Source organism: Camelus dromedarius, chromosome 7 (genome assembly GCF_036321535.1).
Source record: "Camelus dromedarius isolate mCamDro1 chromosome 7, mCamDro1.pat, whole genome shotgun sequence".
Lineage (NCBI taxonomy): Eukaryota > Metazoa > Chordata > Mammalia > Artiodactyla > Camelidae > Camelus > Camelus dromedarius.
The window spans coordinates 38,648,380-38,671,405 of NC_087442.1; the positions used below are offsets into that span (position 1 = coordinate 38,648,380).

Consider the following 23,026-nt stretch of genomic DNA (forward strand, 5'->3'; position numbering starts at 1 on the left):
TTTTAATTCCAAGAGATAATGATTAAAGTATATTTTAACCTGAAATCACCTCTAAAAGAAGTACAGTTTATCCTCAATGCTCCTCACATCTTTCTATGAACTGACTTCATGAGCCATCAAAGGGCTCTGCCTAAACCATCAGCAGAGCCATAGGTCATAACTTAGAGCTCAGAACTGTAGCTGATAGGGGGCTATATCACAGACTCACAGAGAGAAGGATACTGAGATCCTGAACAGTTAGAGGTAAAGAAAAAGAAACTGAGGTTCAGAGAGGTTGAGTGAAAAACCATTTATCTTTCTTTTAGCATCCTGCACTTCATGGAGGATCCCAGCACCTCTGGCTGCCAGGAGAATCTTTGGAAAAAAGAAAGCCTGGAAGCAGCCTGGAGCACTATCAACTTGGATCAACTCCTCAGAAATGCCACAAATCAATGTGCAGCTTAGTTTCAGTCTGAACACTCCCCTTGGATAAAGAAAGAGGACAGACACATTTTGCCCAGGATCTCCCCTCATCAGCTGCTATGATCCATCTTCACTACCTTCCTGGATAGTCTCCTCTGAACAAATCATTAACCGGACCATTTTGGTCAAAGGACATATGCTAAACGCAAAAGGAAAGGAACTAAATAGGTCAAGTTAATAAACAGTAAGTCTGTGAGTTACTGAAATATATTTTCACAATAAAAATCAAAGTCTGACTGGTACCTTTGAGCTTTTTATGCTTTCTCAAATTAAGTGATGCTTCTGGCTAGCACACAATGTGTTACTACAATAAGGAAACCTTAGATTCAGATATTAAATATGAATTAATGATGATGGTCTTTTAAGTAATTCAAAAAGCTATTCAAATGGAAACTGAGTGTATAGTATAATAACTAGATATTCTTGGCAAATGCAAATGAAAAAAAGTAAAAGATCTTTGGATAAGCAGTCTATAATTAAGCACCTTGGGATTATTGAGAGATGATTTTACAAGTATTCAAGATAGCATTATCATGGCATTTTTTAAAGTACTAATAAGTTTTTTTACAATACTTCTTTGAAATATTATTATTGGCACCTGTAGGAGATCTGAAGCCAGGGAGAAGAAAAGGTAACTGGTCTTGTTATAAAATCCATGCCTAAAATGATAAAGGCTCAGAAAAAGGGGATTAAGTAAATATTTGCTAAGTAACAGATGAGCCAGATAAAGACTAGAGAAATATAAAAGATTAAGTTTCAACTCCCAGTCCCATGTACAACCCTTTAGGTTAGGCTGGTTTTCTTTTAGACAGTCTTGTACTTTTCATAACATGTACTTTTCATTACTTATTAAAACAAGACTTTGGAATGCCTACTAAAGTCATTCAAATTGCCCTTTTGTACCCTAGGTGGCTAACGTGGCAATATAATTTACAGAGGATACATTATGTTAGAACTTACAACGGTTTCGTGATGTTCTCAGATGCCCACCAAGGACTCCAGCAAATTGACACCTCTAAAGTCATTTTCCTGGCATCCTGAGATGAATTTATTGCCAGGTCTTCAAATGTGAATAGCTCATATGTCATCCCATTATGCCACCTGGCCTCAGACCAGCACACCTTTAAAATAGATTTATTTAGGCTATAAACTTACAGGACAGTGCCTCTGTCTTCAAATATATTACATTTAAACAGCTGGGAAAATAAAATTCCAACTTTCCAATGCTGAAATCTCTGAGGCCAATTTGAAGTATGGAGAGGGCTATCAAATTCTATAACAGATGCAAATTTAGATGATGTTTTGTAATGTATTAAAGAAAACACTCACAAAAAAGCAAAATATAAGACTGGGAAAACTCTAAGGTTCACCATCTTTGTGTTTTACTTGAAATTTAATTAATTACTATTCAATACAGTAAGTAGGAGGAGTTTCACATCTTTAATTAGAAAGTAGTTCCAAATAGGGAACATATTCCATTAGTATGTCAGAGTATACAGTTCACTCTGTCAATAAACTCCTTGCCTGGAATACACTTGTTATCTAATGAATCTTTGTAGATTATTAATTAACCATAAGAAGTTAGATTGTATCTCAAGAAAATCCCATAGTAACATTAGGAATTCAAATATGTACTACTACATAACATTATACTCCGCCAAGTGTTATCAGCTGTATAAACAAAAATATAATCATGTATTTTGTGCCCACATGGAGTTTATGTTCTCACTTAGAATGATACACAGCATATTAAAGAACCAACAGTGTGACATGAAGTGACAATGGGAATTGTTGACAGTCTTAGGTTGAAGCATATGATATTACTCACATTATTTAATCTATACAAGTTAGAATAATTAGCAAAGGGTAGAATATTGAAGGAAGGTTTCCTGCAGGAAAAGCAGGCATAAGATAAGCACTCAAATTAACTTGGACATAACTGAACTGATGATCTGTCTCCTTGAAGCTTCGTAATCTTCCAAAGATGCCTTTTCAATGAATGGAGCACCAGGCAACTGGAACAAACAATCCAGGAGCCCTACCCAATACTTCTCTTTTCCTCTCAACCCTTAGCACCAATTAATCACTAACGTCTGCTGATTTTATCTCCTGAAAAAGTTCTCATAGCTGTCTGCTCCTCTCGATTTCCATTGCTACTTCCCCAGTCTGAGCAGCAGTCATCTGCTGCCTCACAGCATTTACCTCACTTTGAAATTGAATATCTGTATGATTATTTCATTAATTGACAAAATAGGCTCCATGGTGAGAGAGATCATGTCTGTTTTGCTCACCATCAGTTTTCCACTGCCTGCAACAATACCTGGAACATAAAGAAGAAATAAGTAAAGAAACTGGCCTAACTGGAGCTAAGGATTCAAGAGAAAGAGCAGGAAATGGAACAAGTAAGCCAGATTATGAAGGGCCAGGACCTAAAACAAGAAACTCGGTATTGTTCTAATTAGGAATGGAGCTGATATTGTGTCCTTCTGAAGAAATAACAAGATGGGGAGAAAGTACTGATTTGTTTGATATAGTGCTTAAATTTGCTAGTTCTATAGACTGATAAAAATGCTAGCAAGACACATAAAATTTATTTCCATTAATGATGAGGAATAAATATATAAAAGAAGAAATGTTATAAAATTGTATTAGAGCCTCAGGTATAAGTCTGTGAGTGCCCATCTCTGCACTCATCTTGCTCCATCTCAGCAGCATGTGACAATGCTGACCTTGAAAATTCTCCCCTCTCCTGGCTTCCATGTGGCTATGTTCTCACAGTTTTCCTCTTACTCATTCCTTGGCTACTGCTCCTCAATTTCCAGTGTTGGTTCTTGCCCTTCTTCCTGACCTCTAGATGCTGGAAGGCCTCAAGGTTTAGGTGAGGACTCCCTTCTCTTTTCTCTCTCCATATGAGCAGGCCCATCCAGCTTCAAATACAGTACAGAGGCTGCTGTCTCCTGACAGTCTCTCTGCAGCCCAGGCTTCTCGCCTGAGCTCTAGACCACTCGACATTTACAACTGGATACCCACTAGGCTTCACAAGTGGAACAGGTCCAAAACTGAGCCTTTTATTCTGTCATCCCCCTCACTCACATTCACACACATACTGTTCTTCCCCTAGACTTCCCCAATACACCAACAGCACCACTGTCTACCTTGTTACTAAAGCCAACATTTCAAGAGTCATCTTTGCTTTCTTCCTAATCTTACCCCTTACATGCAATCCATCACCACGTTCTACATCTTCTAGCCTCGAAAATATGACATTGTCACAACTCCAGTTATTGTCACCTCTCGCTTACACTTCTACAATAGTCTCTCTAGCTCTCCTCCGTTTCCATTCCAGCTGTTTTCTAAATCATTCTGGACATAGTAGCCATAGTAATTCTTTAAAACATAGATCAGATCATATAATTTCCCTGTTTGAAACCATTTGATGGCTTCCCACTACTCATAGGAAAACATCTAAATTCCTTACCATGGAATGTAAAGAATACTACATGATGTGGCTCTCCCTGCCACACTTCCTCATTATGATCAAGCTATCAGTTAACTTTTGAATACATTAAGCCCTTTCTCACCTTCAGCCCTTTAAATTTTTTCCCCCAGCTTTATTAAGGTATAATTAACAAATAAGGTTGTAAGAGATTTAAAGGGTACAAAGTGATGATTTGATATATGTGTACATGTTGTGAAAGGATCCCTCCCATTGGGTTAATTAAAACACCCATCAGCTTACATATTCACTTCTGTGTGTGTGTGAGAACATTTAAGTTCCACTCTCTTAGCAAATCCAGGCCTTTGAATTCTATTCCTTCAACTTGGAATGCTGCTCCTCTAGTTCCTCATTTTCTCATCTTCCACTTCACAGAGGCCTTCCCAATTACCCCATCTAACATAGCCTCCACCCCTAATTCTTTCAACTTCCTGTTTATTTCACCGCATATAACACAACCTGCAACTCTTCTGTTCAGCTGTACAACTATGTATTATCTGGTTCCTCCACCAGAATGTAAGCTCCTGTTGTTGGTGGGAATGGTCTCTCTCTTCTTAATCAGTATATTCCAATGCCCAGTATAGTGCCTGAAACATGAAGGTATTTTTAAAACTTTTTGTTAAATTTTAAAAATATTTTAAAAGTAGTCCTATTTCATGAAGAAAACTCCTTTTCCCCTTCTAAAAACTATGCATGTGCTAATTATGCTTTTAATATTGTTCCCTAGACCAAAGATGAATTGTTTACAGATGCTGCTATTAGCTTCATTCCAATTTTGTATTTAAGAGACCACAGTATAACTGGTATAATTTATAAGTCTGGAGGGTAAGAAAAAGAGGATAGTCAACGTAATACAACAGAGGAAAACTGAGCAAAGCTTAGAAATGAGAAAGCAACACCAGAAAAGAAAAGGTAGATGGTTCAAGTGAGATGAATACGAAGCTACAAGGTCCCTGAGGAAACAAAGAAACAGGAGAGGATGCAATTCATCCATCAACTGTCTTTGGGATACTCAGTACATGGCAGGCACTGAGCTCAGCACTATATGGTAGTAAATAACTCAGACATGGTTCCTTTCCTCATGAAACTTATAGTGTAGCGAGGGAAATAGTAAGTAACCCACAATGAAGATATAATTATGAACTATGCTTTATGTAATGAAGAAAAAGTCCAAGAGGCCACAAGTGAGAATAACAAGGGTCACAGAAGAACTCTTTCAGTAAAGTGATCTATAAAAGAGACACAAGGGTGAATATAAATTAACTGGTGAACATGTGTATCAGTGGTGGGGTGAATGTTTGGGGGTGGATAGAAGACCATATTCAAGGCAAAGGGAAAAGCATATGCAAAGACCAGAGTCAGGAAAAACCTTGATGAGTGGAACTAAAAGGAGATTTGTATGACTAAAGTACAGAGGGCAAGAGGAATTGTGGAGGGATTGCTGGTGGAGAACTGAATGGATAGAGAGAGGAAGCAGAGTCCTGTAGGTCAAGGTTAAGAAGTCTGGGTTTAATCCTAAGACCAAGTGTGTCTTCTGAGAAAGAACAGAAAGACAAACCAATAAATTACAAAGAAATTTTGAAATAAACTGATGGGAAGCAGAATTTGCCTTGGACAGTCTTGATCTTCATTATAGTAGGAGGATGTCTTCTGCACAGTTTGGAGGTAAAGAAGTGAGATTTTGAGTAAAGTGACAAGGATTAACTTTTGTAAGAAAGGAAACAAGAAATCAATCAAAAACAAGAAAACAGAACTCTAACAGAGGAGGGTCCAGGTGAAGTCACAAAGCATGAAAGAAGACAGAAGCAGTTGGATCAGTTTTATGATTAATGTTAGCATCAATTTCCATTCCCAGAGTAGATTCGAGGAAAGCCAAAGATGTACTCAGGCTGGAAACTGACAAGGAAACTAGGGTAAAAATACACGAAGTTCCACAAGGCAGAGCAAAAAAGGGGATAAAGGAGCAGATGAAGGTGGAGTGAGTGTGTTAGAAGGTGGGGCTGGGGAGAACTGAGTGATGTGAAATTGTAAAATGGAGGAGATAACGTTCAGGTAAATGGTTCAAACCAAATCAATCTCATAAGGATGTGCTAAGTAACTTCTGTGTCCCAACTGTATTAGATTCTAGGGTGTGGAAATGAGTCTTTACCCTCAGAGATGTCATAGTCTAGAAAGCTGATGTCAACAGAAAGTAGATAATAATGACTGATGATGTAATACAAAAATAAGAATAAACTCAAAGATATGATGAAAATAATATGAAAATTGTTTTCATAGTACAAAGTATGTTTTAATGATCACTAGAGACATTTTATCAAATTTATTTATTAGGAAAAAGTCTCAAGAATTTACTCTGGCTTTTCTGGAATTTGAAACACATTCTGTCATCAGAAAACTTAAAAACTATAGTGCCCAAATAATATTAATAGTAACAAACTAAACTATATTATGTAACCAAACAGATAATTATTTTAACTAGTCACACAAGGAATCTGTCTCAAATAACAAAATATGCCATTCTTTCATTCACTAGTGAAGGGAAAGAGAAAAAGATTTACTCATAAGAATGACACAGGCACAAATGGTTAATAACTGGCACTCTTTCCCCTTACCATGACTCATTTTTCTGCATGATATTTTCACTATCTGAAATTTGTTTTCCCGTGTATTGGCTGCCCCCTGTCAGAATGTAAGCTCCATGAGGGCAGGAAATGTTTAACACTGTGGCTCTGGTGCTTAGAACAGTGCCTGAAACATAGTTAAGCATGAAACAAAAATTTCACATTGGGGTCTCAATCCTGGCTTCATCTATGATATGTTTTTCAATGGAAATGATGGATGATGTGTATAATTTATAAAGTTATAAAGTGTATAAATTATCAATGATTTTCCATGAGTTAACATGTTAAGTTTTAAAAATTATAGCAGCCTCAAGTTTTATCTAATTTTGAAAGGAAAGTTTTTTTTATCTCTTAAAAAAATAAGAACAGGTAGCAATATCAGGTAACTTCTCTGCATAAGTATATTAACTAAATGCTTCATTGACAAAGTGTGCCGCACTGAACTTTATTTTTTCAGTGAAACCCACCAGACTTCCACAGCTGAGCCCTGGTATCTACCATTGCATTTGCTTATAATTAGAGTTCTAGTAAGCTGGATCCGTGCTCACCTTGTCACACTACTCACTAGTAAAATGCATTTGCTTCTTGTTTTATGGCTACAGTCACTTCCAAGCCTAATTTTTTTTAACAAAAGCCGAAAATATCTTAGAGCAACCAACCTGCAAACACCCGTACTAAATAAAAATCATCCTATTGGTATTAGCATAAATCACAGCTTCTGAAGCTAGAGAGTGACATCACTTTATTATTCAGTAACATTTCCCACATGACGCTGGAGTATGGCTCAAAAAGTAGACTTGAAAGAAATACAAGAATTCTAGCTAACTAAAGTATTTATTTTTAAATTTAAAAATTAAATATTTTAAAAGACATACAGAGTTAAGACATACTGTACAGAGGAATACGACTGAAGGTGTTTCACTTTTCAGAAACAGGTTACATGCTCTGAGAACCACCAGATATAAGAGAATAGGTTTTCATTTTAATTTTTAGTTATTTAAATATCCAAATATCAAAATTATGCATAAATCAGAAGGGGCTGACTATTCTAATGACTTATTTGAATAAACACACTAAAAAAATTTCTTTTTTTTAAGTTTAGTGTGAGAAGTTTTTTAAAAGGCTGGCAGCATGGACCTTGACTTCATTCAGCACGGCAGTTCAAACCACAAGAATGTCATCTTCTCTTGTGGGAGCTGCACAGTGTCAGAAGCAGAATGTTGTTCCTAGTCTAGGCCAAGTATTTTGACCAGAATTTAAAATGACTAAGCCATGGAAATGGGCCAGTTGCTGGGTCTGCCTCATCTACCTGTGGATATTCTCATTATGTATATATTTTATATGAAAATAATGTGATACAAAAAAAGTCTTAATGTCTGTCTCATCTAAGTAACTGATTGTTGAATTGCTTTTAAGCACTTAAAATATTTTTTCTAGGCACCCTAAAATCTAAAGGAAAATAAAAACAATAAATACAACTTTAACAATATTCCTGAATTTACACTGAAAGCAGAGAAGTTTATTCTTATTGTTGAAGATCAAATTCTGCAGAGAGATAGCTGGTATTGGGAATAAAAGTTGAAGGGAAGAAAACAGGATGTAGGTTTTTTATTTTTTATAACAATTTTATAACAATTTTGAGGTGAACCAGGAAAATCTGATTCTTAAAGGTAGATCCACTAAGGTAACAGAAGATGGGGTAGGGGTAAAAGTTGAGGGGAAGAAAACTAGAAAAAATTTTACAAGTTTGTGGTGAACCTGTAGAAATCCCTTCAAACCAACAGCTGCTGGAATAAACACCAATTTTTCATCCTCACATTTGAAGATAAAACAGCCCCTGATGTCAATCGAATATGTGAGAAAAGTTATTTTTGCTATATCACAAAGCCTCAGAGATAAATATCTTTCTAAGGGATGCTCCAGTGTTGCAAAGATACTCTTTCTTTTGGTCAATTTTTAAGGATACTGAAAATTACATAGAGTTAGGGTTTCCACTGCAATATTTCATATGAGAATAGTCCAAAGAAAAGACAACTCACATTTACAGATGGATGAGGCTAAAAATGCATATTTTATAGATTTGTTCACAAGACATGACTAAGGAAATAGATATAGTGATGTCCTTTAAAAGTTATTTAATTCATCTCCCAACTTCCAGGCAGGGTTTTTCCCAAATTATCTTTAGACTGTTGACTATCCGTATTAGTTTAAACATCTGCAGGGAAGGAAATTCCTCAAACTCCCCTGGTATTCTATTCCTGTATTAACAGCTCTACTTCCAAGAAACTAGGCTTTGGTCATCACATTATAATTAGTTACCAGTCAGCTTGTCTATCAACAAGTATTTGCTAAGTACACACGGGGAGAATGTTATTCTATTAGGCCTTTGATGGTAGACCTTCCACTATAGCTGCTCCTAATTGCTTCTCCTGTCAAATACAGCTCTAATCCTGGATTCAAATACTCTTCCACTAACCTTTATTCATCCCATTATGGACTCCCAATTCCAATGGATAATTACAAGCATCCTATTAAAAACTGAACGCTTTCTTTACTTATGACAATATAGTTTGATTTTCAATTTTGAAACAGTATGTTGCGGTGGTGTTACCTCAATACTTCAAGTGAGGAAGCTGTGGCTCCAGAAGAATAAGCAGCTGCACAATTGCTAAATGGCTGAGCTTTTCCTTCCCATAGCGGCTACTGCAAATCAACTTTAATTTATCACCTTACTGTTTACTGCTTCTCGCTCTCACACAGATTATTATAAAACTTACTTCTCCCAAGCTCATGTGGCTGGACTTCATTAAACTTTCCTTTTCTTAATTCTCCCTATAGTCCCAATTTATATCTGGGTTCTCATTTTTTTCTCTTCTCAAATACTAATTCTATTCAGTTTACCTATGCTCTAGATAATTCCTCTGCCTCCTCAAACTTTCCCATACAACACGAATGTTGGCTTTCAGCACTTTCATCTTGCTACCACCCCCTGGAAAAGTACAAATTCATTATGGATGTACACAGATCTGGCCACAAGAATACTCACTAAATAATTCTTTATCATACTAAAATCAGAAATAGTTTGTATATTTGACAAAGGGTACAGATTAGCTATGCAGCTATTAAAATAATATATAATATTTAATAATGCACTAATGATATAATTAAAGTTTTTAAAGTGGGTTATAAAGCAGTAGTCACAGCATAATCCCATTTTATAAAACCAAAGTACACATATATAAAGAAAAAAGACTGGAAGGATATGTACATACACACATAGAATATATATGTATATACACACATATAAATTTATATATAATAGAGTTTCTATCTATTTCCAGGTGGTTAGATTATTCATGATTTTTAATTTGCTTCTTTTTTCTCATCTGAATTCTCTAAATTTCTACAAAGAACACGTTTTATCTGTGCACTAACATGTGAGTAATTTTTAGAATGTTATTGTCATATAATTCACATATTGTATAATTCAGTTTTAAAATATATATTCAATATTTTTTGTATATTCACAGAGTTATGTAATCATCTCTACAATCTAACTTTAGAAGATTTTTTTCACCCAAAAGGAAAACCCATACTCATTAGCCATCACTACCCATCTTCCCTGCCCACCCCTACTCCCAGCCCTAGGCAACCAACAATAGAGACTTTCTGTCTCTATGAATTTGCCTATTTTGAATATTTTATGCCAATGGAACCAAATAATATATGGTCTTTTGGACTGGCTTCTTTCACTTAGCATAAAGTTTTCAAGGAGCATCCATGTTGTAGTTCTTTTTAATTGCTAAAGAATATTCCATTGTATACCACATTTATTTCTCCATTACTCAGTTGAGAAGTATTTAGATTGTTTCCACTTTTTGGCTATAGTGCTGCTATGAACATTCATAAGTTGTTTGTTTTTATGGTTGTACTAAAAATGAAAGAGGAATCAACACAAGGAGACTACTAGTAGGTCATTTTAATAGTCTGAGTAGGAGATAAGGGCATTAAGTAAGGTAGTAGCAGTGTGGACAGTGAAAAGAGATATATTTGGGAGGTGCCACCATCAGGTCTTGGTGATTGACTGAACATGGAGAGTAAAGGAAACAGACCCTGACCCAGGCATTGGTTATATCATCCACTGAGATCAGACACACCATAGGAGACGAGTTTCACTCAGGCATGTGGAACTGGGGAGTCCTGTCGGGTACTGATAGAGACATGCGAAATCTGGAAGACACACCAGACAGCAAGGTACAAACTTAGAAGCACACAGAATTCAGGTGGTAGTTGGATGAGATTGTCCAGGAGAGCATAAAGATGGAACACCAATGGTCAAGAGACAGGAAAAGGAAGAAGGAGGCAAAAAGCAGACCAGAAAAGACAGGTCTGAGGGGGACAAAAACAACTTCCCAATAGTGAAAGAGAAGCCAAGGAATGAGAATGCTCTAAGAAGGAAATGGTCTCCTTATAAAAGGCTGCAGAGCAGTAAAGTGGGTTGCAGGCAAAGTGTTCACCAGATTTAGCAATTATGACGCCACTTGTGAAAAGGTAAAAAAAAATTACTCAGAGATCAATAACTTGCATGATTTGGCCTACATTCAGAGAGGAAATGCAGAGGTGGGAAGGAGGCAGAATCCATAAACTAGCTGTACAAAGTGTTGCGAAGGACTTGGGTTCTTTTATCAGAAATGAAATACAAACAAGCCCCATAAAAACATGGTCATTGCCCTTGAATACCATAAAAGTCATTAATTTTCCTGATATATTAAACCAGTCCTTGTTTTCTCTTACCATCATTTCTGATACAATTATAGTCATTTTCTTGTTGGCATTTTCTATCATTCCCTTTTTACAAAAGTTATATTCATTATTTATAGGGAAATATATACATTATATAGAAGAGAATTAGTAGGAGGACACAGACACTACCTTTAACTCCACCACCCAGGATAATCATCATTAACATATACCTTGATTTATATGCTTCTGGACCAGATTTTGAAAAATGTATAACTGAAGCTCTGCTTTTGTTTTCTGCCTTTGCTGACTTACTTAGAAAGACCTATCCTGCCTCCATATCTGCATATCTATCTCCATTTTCTTCTATATTTTTGTGATTTCATTTTTTTACATTTAAATCTCTTATCTATCTGAAATGTACTGTGGCACGTGGTATGGGCTAGGAAATCTATTTTTTTCTCCAAATGGTTGGCCAGTTCTCAGCAACATTTTTCAATTAATTCACCTTGTCTTTCGTCCAATGCTTTGAAATGCCGTATTAACACTGAGATCAAAATTCAGGTTAGCACTTTCTAAATTCTTACATATATAATTTGCGGGAAAGGGGATTCTCCTACTTACGGATGTTATAATTATCCCAATTGTAGTCATAAAAAAAGCAAAAGCATACTACAAAGATATTCACTCAAAAACTCAAATATATTTCCACATTTAACACTAGAAGCCACCTGTTATCAACTTTTTGTATTGATTCATCACTCACCAACTGCTGGAAACTGTTGCAAATACAGCATAAACAGGATGCAGAGAGAAATAACAAATCTTGCAAATAATGCAATATCTAATGCACTTAAAGTGTCACTAGAGAACTGCTCTTATCACATGCAAGGACCATGAAAATCCGGCAACTGGCCCAGTTAACAATGAAGAGAGGAGAAGAAAATTGGTTAGAATGATGACATGACAGATGTTTCTGAAGAAAATGGTTTGCATATCAAAAAAGACCCCTAGGAAAATGGATAATACCTTAGAATATTTTTCCCTAAAAATGACTTTCTTTGGTTTTTCTGGGTGTGTGTGTGTGTGTGTGTATATATATGTATAGTCAGTTTACAATGTATCAATTTCTGCTGTATAGCATAATGTTTCAGTCATACATGAACATATATATATTCACTTTCATTTTCTTTTTCACCATAAGTTACTACTAGATGACTGGATAAAGAAGTTGTGGTGTGGAATACTACTCAGCCATAAAAAAAAAATAATAAAATAATGCCATTTGCAGCAACATGGATGGACCTGGAGATTGTCATTCTAAGTGAAGTAAGACTTTCTTTTTAGAGGTGCTGGTTAGGTCAAATTTGAGTGTCTATTATCATATCAGAAACAAAACAAAAACAAAAACTTCATATAAGTTTTTCATTACTGTCTCTAAGAATTAGCACATAATTGCAGATATAAATTTTGGCAAACATACAATAAAATAAACTTACTGTTGATTTTAATTTCACATATTTTTCAAACAAATCTTTTGTTTTCCCAATGAAAACAATGAAATATTGGTCCCAATTTAGATAGTCTTTTTCTGATACCAATTAGTCTCGAACCCTCTGTACTTTAATCAATCTAACAATCTAAGGCAAACCCCAGCCTCAGGCATCTACAGGGATGAACCAAGTTACAAACAGAACGAGAAAGCCAGGTGGGCCAGTAGTGGCGTTCACATTCAGATTTTTTTAAAACATTATCCTGGTGGCACTCTGTGACTCTTGCTCTAAGAGAGATTAGAAAAAAGACATTTAATAGAAGTGCAATATTCCCCAGCAGAAAGATGTGACTACCAGAGGTACAGATAAGAGAAATATAAGTTTGATGATTCTGTAATAAAAAGAATACCCAGTAAAGGTTAGGCTAAATCCTGATAGAGAATCTGAAGGTTGATAAAGGCAAGTAGGAGAAATGTGAGGCAAAAAGTCCATAAGGTAATTCCTAGTGGGAAAGATTTTCAAATTCTGGATGCCAGGGAGGATGTTGTCACCATGGCCTTTACTGGAGCAAAGAAAGGGCACATCCAAGGTGCCAGGCTCATAAAGTCATGAGGCTAGAAAACACCAAGGGTTTTTTATTCTGCGGTGTTTATTCATCTGCAATTTAATAGGGAACATGGTAGAATTACACACACTCCTGCCTTTAAATACCAACCACTAAGTCACTTCATCTTTCTAGGGCCTTAGTTACTTCAGCTGTTAAGTGAGGGAGGTGAACCAGATGATTTCTGGTTCCTGCCCAGCTATTAAAAAAAGATCATGTCTGTGAAAAATGCTTTGTATGCTTATGGGTTCAATAATTCACTCCTTTCTAATATGCCACTTTACCTTCACATATTCTGAAACAACTGCTAAAGCTAAACTAACATTATAAGTTGCACAATTACTGGCTTGAAGCTGAAATAACTCATAGTATTTCTTATCATCTCTGTAATAATGGTATCATGCCACCTATAGAGATAATAAAAATTAAGCACATAGCAAGTACAAGATAAATCTTTATTATATTCCTCATAGCACAGAAAAAGAGTGTGTGAGACTATTCTATTTCTGCCCTTTTCCTCCCACAAAGCTAGACCAATTTAAGTGAAAAGAAGGCCAGATCAAGAATAGCTTACACAGGAGGAGGCTCTGGCTAGAAATGTATTTGTACTGTAGTGGTCTGTGCGGTCTAGAGGGAAGCACAGTGGGCTGGAAGATTTGGATTCTAGACCTAACCCTTCCGGTAACCATGTAACTCTGGGCAAGATATTTAGCTTTCCCTAACCCTGTTTCTATTTGTAAAACAGCAATAATTCTGCATGTTTCTTCTACCTCAAAAATATGCTAAGTACAGAAATAAGTGTGTGAAAACTCTGAGCTCCAGGGAAGAAAGGTAGTACAGGCAATAATGGAGCATGGTAATGGCAAAGAGCGCTGATTTAAATTTTTTAAAAACTCACTATCATGATTAGATTGGGGCAGGTGGGAGGGAGAGTCACTCAACCGAAGTCAAAAAGTGGGTCATTAAATGAAAGCAAGCAATGACCACAACGATGAAGCAAAAATACGCATAGCCTCCATCTCTCCAATAGAATGAACTCGGCTAGACTAGCATGACAGGTACATATTTGGCTTACAGGCTCTGGTTTGTGAGCAAACACACTCTCCACTTCCCTTCATTTCTTCATATCTCCCTCCCTTCCTTCTCTTCCACCTTTCTTCTGCCCCTTCCTTCCAAACATTAAGAAATTTTACGTCAACGGTTTATATAGACACAGCCCTCAAGCTGCTTTCAAATCTAGTTATTTAAACAAATGACTAAAGTTCCATAATCAATCAATGTGACTAAGGAAGCACTGGTTCTCTCCAGGTGTCCAGGTGTTTGCTCAGAGCAAAGCACTGGACTCCCAGGGGTTGTTCCCAGAGAGGCTCCGACAGGGATATGAGGAAGAGAAGGCAGGGCTGCTGAGGCCTGTACTGACAGACACACCAGCCAGTCAGGGGGTTGGTCCAACTCCTTTTAAGTTTCCCTTTTATATATTTATCCTTCTCCCTCAAGTCTCCTTCATTTTTCCAATTGACAAGAAAGGAGGGAGAGCCATACACTGCTGATTGTAGTGAATATTTTTCATTTACTATCTCATTAAGCCTACACACTTATTTCTTAGGAAAATAATCCTAACAGTGGACAGAAGATGGATGAATAGAGGCTGAAAGACCAGATAATGTTAACAAGGGCAAGATGAAGAAGATCTAAATTAAGACAAACTATTAGAACTGTTCCTATGTAGGAAGTCAATTCTATTCTGAAATTCCATATTAGAAATATTCTTTTGGAATAAAAGTTAGGTTCTGTCTGTGTATGATTAAAGTAAAAAATATTTCAAATCATAGAATATAGAATTCTCTGACCCCAAACCAACCAGCCCAAATTTAGAAGCTGAATTATACATATATCTATACAATGGTAATAATTATATCTTGAATTTTTTTAGTATATCTCTGTTCCAAGAATTGTGCTAGGGGCTTTACAAATATCTAAGGCCCTGGCAACAAGGAAGGCATTATTATCCCACTTCCAAAGGAAGAAACTAGACTCTAGAAAGTTAAGCAACATATTCAGATCACATAAACAGTAAGGCATAGAGGCAGGACCCAAACACTGGTCCGTCTGCCTCCAAAGTCTGTGCTTATTAGATTATGCTGTGCTGTTCCATGTTTATCTTTTTCAGTTTTCACCTGCACTCCTTTTTACTTCTAGGAATGCTGGTTGAAGGGGAAAGGAAACAACAGGAAGAGCATCAGCACGGGGGGTAGGTACACAAAAGGTATGTAAGGAGGAAGAAGAAAATACACACACCACTTCCCATACTATAGGCTTTGCTTTAGGAGGAAATAGATACTACAGCTGCTGCATTTAATAAATTCATTTACTGTATGTTCCTCACTGCTGCTATAAAGAGAGACACTAAGAAGAGTGAGGCAGGACTTGGGCTGCTGCCTCGAAGGACCCGAGTGCAGCACCATTGACGGCTCAGCTCCTCTGACTGTGGGAGGGGCTGACCTGGATGCCCATGGCCATCACTGACTGCCCACGTAGGGGCAACCTGGATCTCTCTCACCCCAGCACATGAGGGCCTCAGCCCAGAAGCCTGCTCACATCTCCTGATCCCCAGTCTTTTCCTTTGTCTCTTATCCCTTATTCTGATGACCACAATCCAAGCAAATAGCAGAAGGACGGGACTCATCTGGATTATATTAGCTGCTTGTATTATGCTATTTACATTTGTGAAATATGGTATCGCGAGATCACATTGAGTAAAATTTTCCTTAAAAATAGTTTTATTCTCTCATCCACTTTTTATTGGTTAGAAGCAAAACAAAATGGATCATATATTTAAAAGCAGAGGGAAGAAAATAGACATACCATTCTAGAAATGTCTAGCAAGAAATACCCCAAGAATATTTATCCAAGTGGTTACCCTGGGGTAACTGAAGGGAAACGTGAAAGCAATTTTCTTGGCTATCATCACTTTAATATGAAATGTAAACCCCAAATACAACCACAGGCACATTCCTTTAATTTGGCAAAAATATCAAAAGTTGTGTTTCAGAAGCATGGACAAAGCTCTTACCTGGCATGACCATGGTCTGCGGAGCCACTGCGTCAGTACTTAGGCAGAGACGTCCCCCTTTGGCTAATCGATCACAGAGCAGGGTGATGTGTTTCTTTAATCGACTCGTGTCTTTGGGCATGCTCAGTTGGCTGCTGAGGTTCAAAGCCTGCTCCTTTGAATTCTTCGACAGGCAGGTCTTCAAGAGGTGGGAAATAGCAGCATCCACCGTTTCTTCCCAGCCCTGGACACAAAAACCAGTTTTGAATTTGTGCAAAGATGACAAAGGAGTAAAGCAGGAGCTTTATTATTAACCAGGTTATAAGATTATAAGTGTTTATGTCCCAGTGTCGGGGACTTGCTAAGAGCTTGGTGTCTGGCATATTCCAGACCAGTCTGGTTTTGCATTCTGTCTTTGTCAGCTGTTTGACCTTGAGCAAATTACTTAACTTCTCTTCGCCTCATCCTCATCTACAAATAAGGATACTAATAATCTGCACCTCCAAAGGTTGAGGTGATTAAATGAGATGGTACACGAGAAGCCTTCAGCCCTGTGCCAGGCATGATAATCATCATCATCTCAGCTGTGGGTGTGTTTAATTATCCAAAGGGTGAAGCCTCCAGGATTATAGTTCATTTTGCTGCTAAACGAGAACCAGCCAGGACAGGGAGAAACTGGGGGAAACTGAAATGGAGGGAAAACCTGGCGGTCTCTTTCAGCTCTTGGTCCCACAGCCTTGGGGATGCAGGGAGAAATCAGAGAAGTTTTGTCAAGAGGGATTTGGAACTGTATACCACAAGGAACTATGTTCAATACCTTGTAACAGCCTATAATGAAAAAGAATATGAAAGGGAATATATATATATGTATAACTGAATCACTATGCTGTACAGCAGAAATTAACACAACATTATAAACTGACTATACTTCAATAAAAAAAAAAATTTTAAGAGGGGTTTGGGGAGACTCAAGGCTATCCAGTCCCACTTCACTGCCCAGGTGACAAAAAAATAACACAAAGTGAGGACGTGGGCAGTCTACCCCCTTTTGCAGGGAATAGTGTGGCTGTGCTGCACGTAAGACCGTGAGGAGCCCAGTATCACCTCAGCACCATGAAGGCTGCAATGCTAGAAATATCGATGGTGGGCAGGGACCTAGACATGCAGGGCATGGGCACCAGCAGAACTGGCACAAGAAAGCACCATTCTCAGATGGGTTCAGACAACAGAATGAGGAGCGGGAGGGGTCAGCTTATGGTCTCCCATTGGACATCCCAAGAGGATGCCAGAGATAATTTGGTATGATTTTCAGGGAGTCTGGAGGTCCTAAGCAGCAAGATAAAAAAGCACGAATGAAATCTAGGTATTAATGCCAATGTGATTCCATTTGTACCCAGAGTCTGGTAAGACCTAGGGCACCACGGGCCTAGCAATCAAAGTAAAATTATAAAAAAAGGAAGACACTGTACGATTATCCTCCTACAATACTGCAAATAGTCCAAGCCCCTTAGATGAGGGGTGAGAAATCTGAGACTCAGAGAGGAGACCCTGGGTGACTTTACTGTTGGTACCACTCCACCAACCTTATCAGATGAGCCACCTTCAAATATGCAAATCAGATTACATCATTCGTAACTTCAACTTCTGAATCCAAATACTCAGTTTAGCATATGAAGCACTTTCAGCTCCAGCTCCTTCCTGCTCCATTTTACTCTCTTCCTGTCCAACCGCACCCACGCACATTCTCACCCTGGCCTCTGCACCTGCTCGGCCCTTCTGCTGCAATCCCCTCTCTCCACTCTACTGAGCCAACTCCTATTTACAACTTAGCTCGGCACTGCCATCCGAGGATCGCATTTGGGCCCTCTCCGGGACTCTTGAGATCTCAGGCACCCAGTTCATCACAGCACTCCTCACCCTGTGGCCGCTGTCTACATGTCTAGTTTTCTCCTTATAGTGCCTGGAGATCTCCACGTTCCTAGCACTGTGCTTGGTCAAGAAGTGTGTCTGCTGGACAGAGAAACAGTGAGATGGTGAACTGGGATTTTAGTGTTGGGAGGACTTTAGAGATCTCTAGTCCAGTCTCGTGGGATATTCCCTGGAATACAACAGCAACCATTTGCTTAGGCATGGCTGTCTTCAAGATCCAAAATTACTACTTTTTCGAGGCAGTTCACACCTTTCAGGGATATGTGTAACCAGCAAAAAGCTATTCCTAAACTGAGCCAAAATCTGCCCCATTGGCCCTTATTCTGCCCTCCAGAGCCATGCAGAATAAATCTAACCTCTGTTCTACATGACAGCCCTTTATATCTGTGAAGACAGCAATTCTGTACCCTCTCCTCCAGAATAAACATCCCCAGTTCCTCCAGCTCTTCCCTATATAAACATGGTTTCAAGTTTTCTCTCCATCCTGACCACTTGTCTTTGAATGAGCTCCAACTTTAAACACTTAAACATTTATACAGCTAACCAGAGAACCCCAAACTGACCCCAAGACATCAGGCTGGGGGGATGGGAGTGCAGGGTAGGACAGAGCCGTCCCTCCCGTTTACTGAGAATTGTCCTTGCCAGCCTGGCCTCTGGTTGCCTCTGCTCTCTTGGCAGCTGCGCCACACTTTTGATTCACAACGAGCAAGCAGATGATTAAGCCCCAGGCCTTTTCCACATTCACCACACATCTTCCTTTTAGGCTTAAGCTGTTGGTTCTTCAGACTAAAGTGCAGGCTCTCTCTCTATATATATCCACTAAAGCACTTCCCACTGATTGCGAAAACCAGGATTTTTTGTTCTATTGACCCAGTATAGATGCCACTAGGCAAATCAGGAAACAAATCAATTGTTTTTAAATGATCTTGAAAATCCTTTCAGGCAATGTCAAAGGCTATAAAAACAGCTTCCTACCTCAAACCACTAAAGAAAGAAACCACTACTTACTACAAAGACATCTCCATACAACTTTCAAATTTTAAACTAGACAAGTATTTAAAATTGAATTTATATTTCAATAATAATGGGAAGAAGTAAATTAAGACCAAATAGTAACCCAGATGTCATTGGAGAGAACATATTTTCAAGTTGTTTTTGGAGCCATTGATGACAACCTCTAGACTATAAGAAGGAAAGATCTTCTGTATATAATTTGGCATTTGTGTGCTCTGTGGTTATTTCAGCATTGAAGCAGTTCCTACTACTTTATAGACTATTCATCTAAGAAAACTACTGTTTTCATAAGTAGGTTACAGCAGCATATGAGATAATTTAAGTAGATATGGCATTTAGTTAATATGGAAGTACTACAGAATTTCCTTTCCTCCTGCCAACTTGCAGATCAAGTCAAAAACCATGTCATATTTAGGTATTTGGCATGAGTGGTTCTTTAATATAATGAAGCACGATGCCAATACTTCAAAAACATTGCTACTGAAATACAAGGTTATTATTTGGAGGACCTAAATTGCTACATAAACTCAAATATGATAATAAAAAGGAATGCTTATGACACAAAAGAAGAGTCTTTGAAATACGAGTTTTGTTAAATAAAAATGCAACGTGACCAAACACATAGCATACTTAACTGATAAAATGTGAAACAAAACTATGTGGAAATCTAGAATATCAAATGTGAGTAGTACCTTAAAGATAAGCTTTTTAAACCACCTTTTTGGTGTTTGAATCCACTACCTTTATTTACAGCCCTTAAATTGGTAACTCTAATATCCAGTTCTCATGTCTAAACACACAGCCACACACCCACCACGCAGATACCTGACCTTTATCTTTTAAAGCTGAACATCAACTGCACTAATAATTTTGCCTCTTCAAGTCCCAGTTAACCCACCTATGGCTTTTAGAAAACAACAGTGGTGTGAAGTCAAATAAATAAATAAATGTGTGAATAAATCAATCAATAAATTTAAATGTACACATTACTCTGTCTTCTTCACAGCCCTTGTCATTATTTGAAATAAATTTATTTACTGTTTTTTTGTGCTTACTGCATCTGGTCTAGTATTAATAATTGGGGTTTTCCTTTGTTCCCGAGGTCTAGGCTCTACTCCATGTGGTAGCTTGACTTTTGTCTTAGTCCTTCTACCTGAGACCCTATGTTGGGAGCCTGCTTAAAGGGTCACTCCTCAATGGACTGGGCTGCCTTGCTCCTGCCAAATCCCCCCACCCCAACCAATGAACTAGACCAATGGCTGTAGCCCTGCTGCCTACTGCCTGACTTCAATGCCAAGTTGCCTGCTGCATGAACCCCCCCAACATGGCTTCTCTCCTCTGATCTCAAGTTCCACCTGCTGTGTGGAGGCTCCTGCATGCTATGCTAGTCCCAGATGCCTCTCTGTACCAGTGTGATGCCCTATTTCATGAGGCAGCTTTTGAAATTCAAGGCCTTGGCCTCTCTGCTAACCTGTTCCTCTTCCTGACTAAAGTCAAATTGAGCTATGTTTTTTACTGTCCAGAGACCTGACAGCCACGGCTGAGTTTCTAATGTCTCTGCTCTACCTGCCCTGCTAGTCTCCACTAGTCACTGTGCCTAAACACCAGTATAAGCAAGTGATTTTTCCAGAAACAGTAAGAAGCAGAGTGTTTGACCAAGTTTATAAAGTTAATTCCCTAGGGTATCACCTAAAGTAACCAAAGAAAAACATAAAATAAAAGAGTACTCTCGTGCCATCTGCAAATTAAAATAACCAACTTAAAGATAGCTGCCCCTTGGCTTCTGGGTTTTGACTTAACTTCATTTACCTTAACTGCCCCTTCACTGTAAGACCTTAGATAAACCACTTAATCTCTGTAGGGTACATCTGAGGACTCCATAAACCAGGAATAACACTATTTGCATGCCAATCTTACATGAATGGTAAGGCACCAAAATCTTAAGCAGAAGATACTATGGAATAAGCATATATATTCAATCTTACTTTTTTTTTTCAAATCAGAAAATACAAATACACCATTGAAATACAGTGTGCAAAGTAACATCTTTAAACTTTTATTCAAACAAATTATAAACTTCTGCAAACTTATGTTTATAATAGAAACACTACTACATCCTTAACTATAGTAGTATAGGGGAAAACTACAAAATGCCATGGTAGCATTTGTTACCAAATGTGCACACAGTTAACTCTAAGGTAGAGAAGATAGGTAAAAAGGAGATCTGTCTAAATGAACAAATGGAGATCGTGTTGCCATAGCCCAGGTTTCAGCTGAGAAGAGAAGACTCTCAAAAAAATGGCCTGTCTTACATTATACATTTGAAGGTAAAATAACCTTTACATCATATTCATTTATCGGAAAAAAAAATTGTATCAAAGAGAAATAAATTTCCTTTTGAATAGATGTAAAGGATTCACAATTAAAAGTCTTTGGCAAATGAAAAAGAATATGAAAAAGAATACATGTATATATACATATATATAACTGAATCACTATGCTGTATATCAGAAACTAATACAACATTGTAAGTCAACTACACTTCAATTTTTAAAAATAGGTGAAAAAAGTCTTTGGTATTTATGATTGATCTACAGAGCCTTACGTTACTATTACTTTGTATTATATTTTATCATAAAATAATAAGCCAAAAAAATCACATGAAGGATCAATGTAAACCTAGGAAAAAATAAAACTTAGTACTTAGTTGTGAATAACAATTTTTGAGGATTTATCTAGGTTCAGATTATTTCCAAAGAAAAGATTTTATTCAGTGAATCTTCCTGTCACACAAAGGAGGGCTTGAAATGTGGGAGCCCAGATGCCACAAGCGACTTTTTACTTTTCCATCTCACCTGATGCTTTTGTTGTTTGTCCTGTTCTGCCCTGAATCTTTGTGACACCTTGACACTTCCACCCCGCCAAATCCCATACCCTCGGCCACTATACTACAGGTCACTTTTTCTTCCTCACTTCATTATGTGTGTCTTTCAACCTATTGTCATTAGGTCATCTTAGGCTCCTTTTACTAAACTGGGCTTTAGAAAATATCATATGAAGTTTTTCCTTGGGAAACTTATGGTCACAATTAACATATTCATGGAAGCAAAATTTAAATTAGCTTCTCTATCCAAGTGAATAATCTGCATATAATTAAATAAGATTTTATTGTATAATCAAAAAGCACTATGATTTGTGCCAGTTTGGATGGGTCAAACTTTTAGAAGAGTCCACCCAAGTTTTTAGCACTTGCATAGACTATATAACTGACATCTAGGAACAGCCTTGGGAAACCACATCCCCTGAAAACATACCAATGGTCAGACTTGACTCTAATGAGTCTGAGTTATAGGTGTTCATTTCAGGGACTCATTACTGAGAATACTTGGAGAGGCCACTTCTACTACAGAATCATAAGACACATAGGGCCACAGACTCCCAAAATACCCATGTATCTGACAGAGTCTGGCAAAAACTTTACTGAAGCTGGGACAAGAGAAGAACCATGTTAATAAACTGAAAGCATCAACTTCTCCCTGACAACTCTGTGTTCCTAAAAACTTTAAAGAATAAGAAATAACCAAACTGAAGAAAAAATGTCCCAGAATACAAGAA

At 37.6% G+C, this 23,026-nt stretch overlaps 1 protein-coding gene across 8 annotated transcripts in view; it reads right to left on the bottom strand.

Moving 5' to 3' along the window:
• Positions 1–23,026, bottom strand: part of BBS9 (Bardet-Biedl syndrome 9) — a 383,745-nt gene that overhangs the window by 45,618 nt on the left and 315,101 nt on the right. For all 8 annotated transcript variants that reach the window (XM_064487454.1, XM_064487458.1, XM_064487457.1 and 5 more), the window contains one exon: positions 16,490–16,712. In XM_064487454.1, coding sequence (XP_064343524.1) covers positions 16,490–16,712 — 223 coding nt within the window. The remainder of the gene's footprint in view (positions 1–16,489; positions 16,713–23,026) is intronic.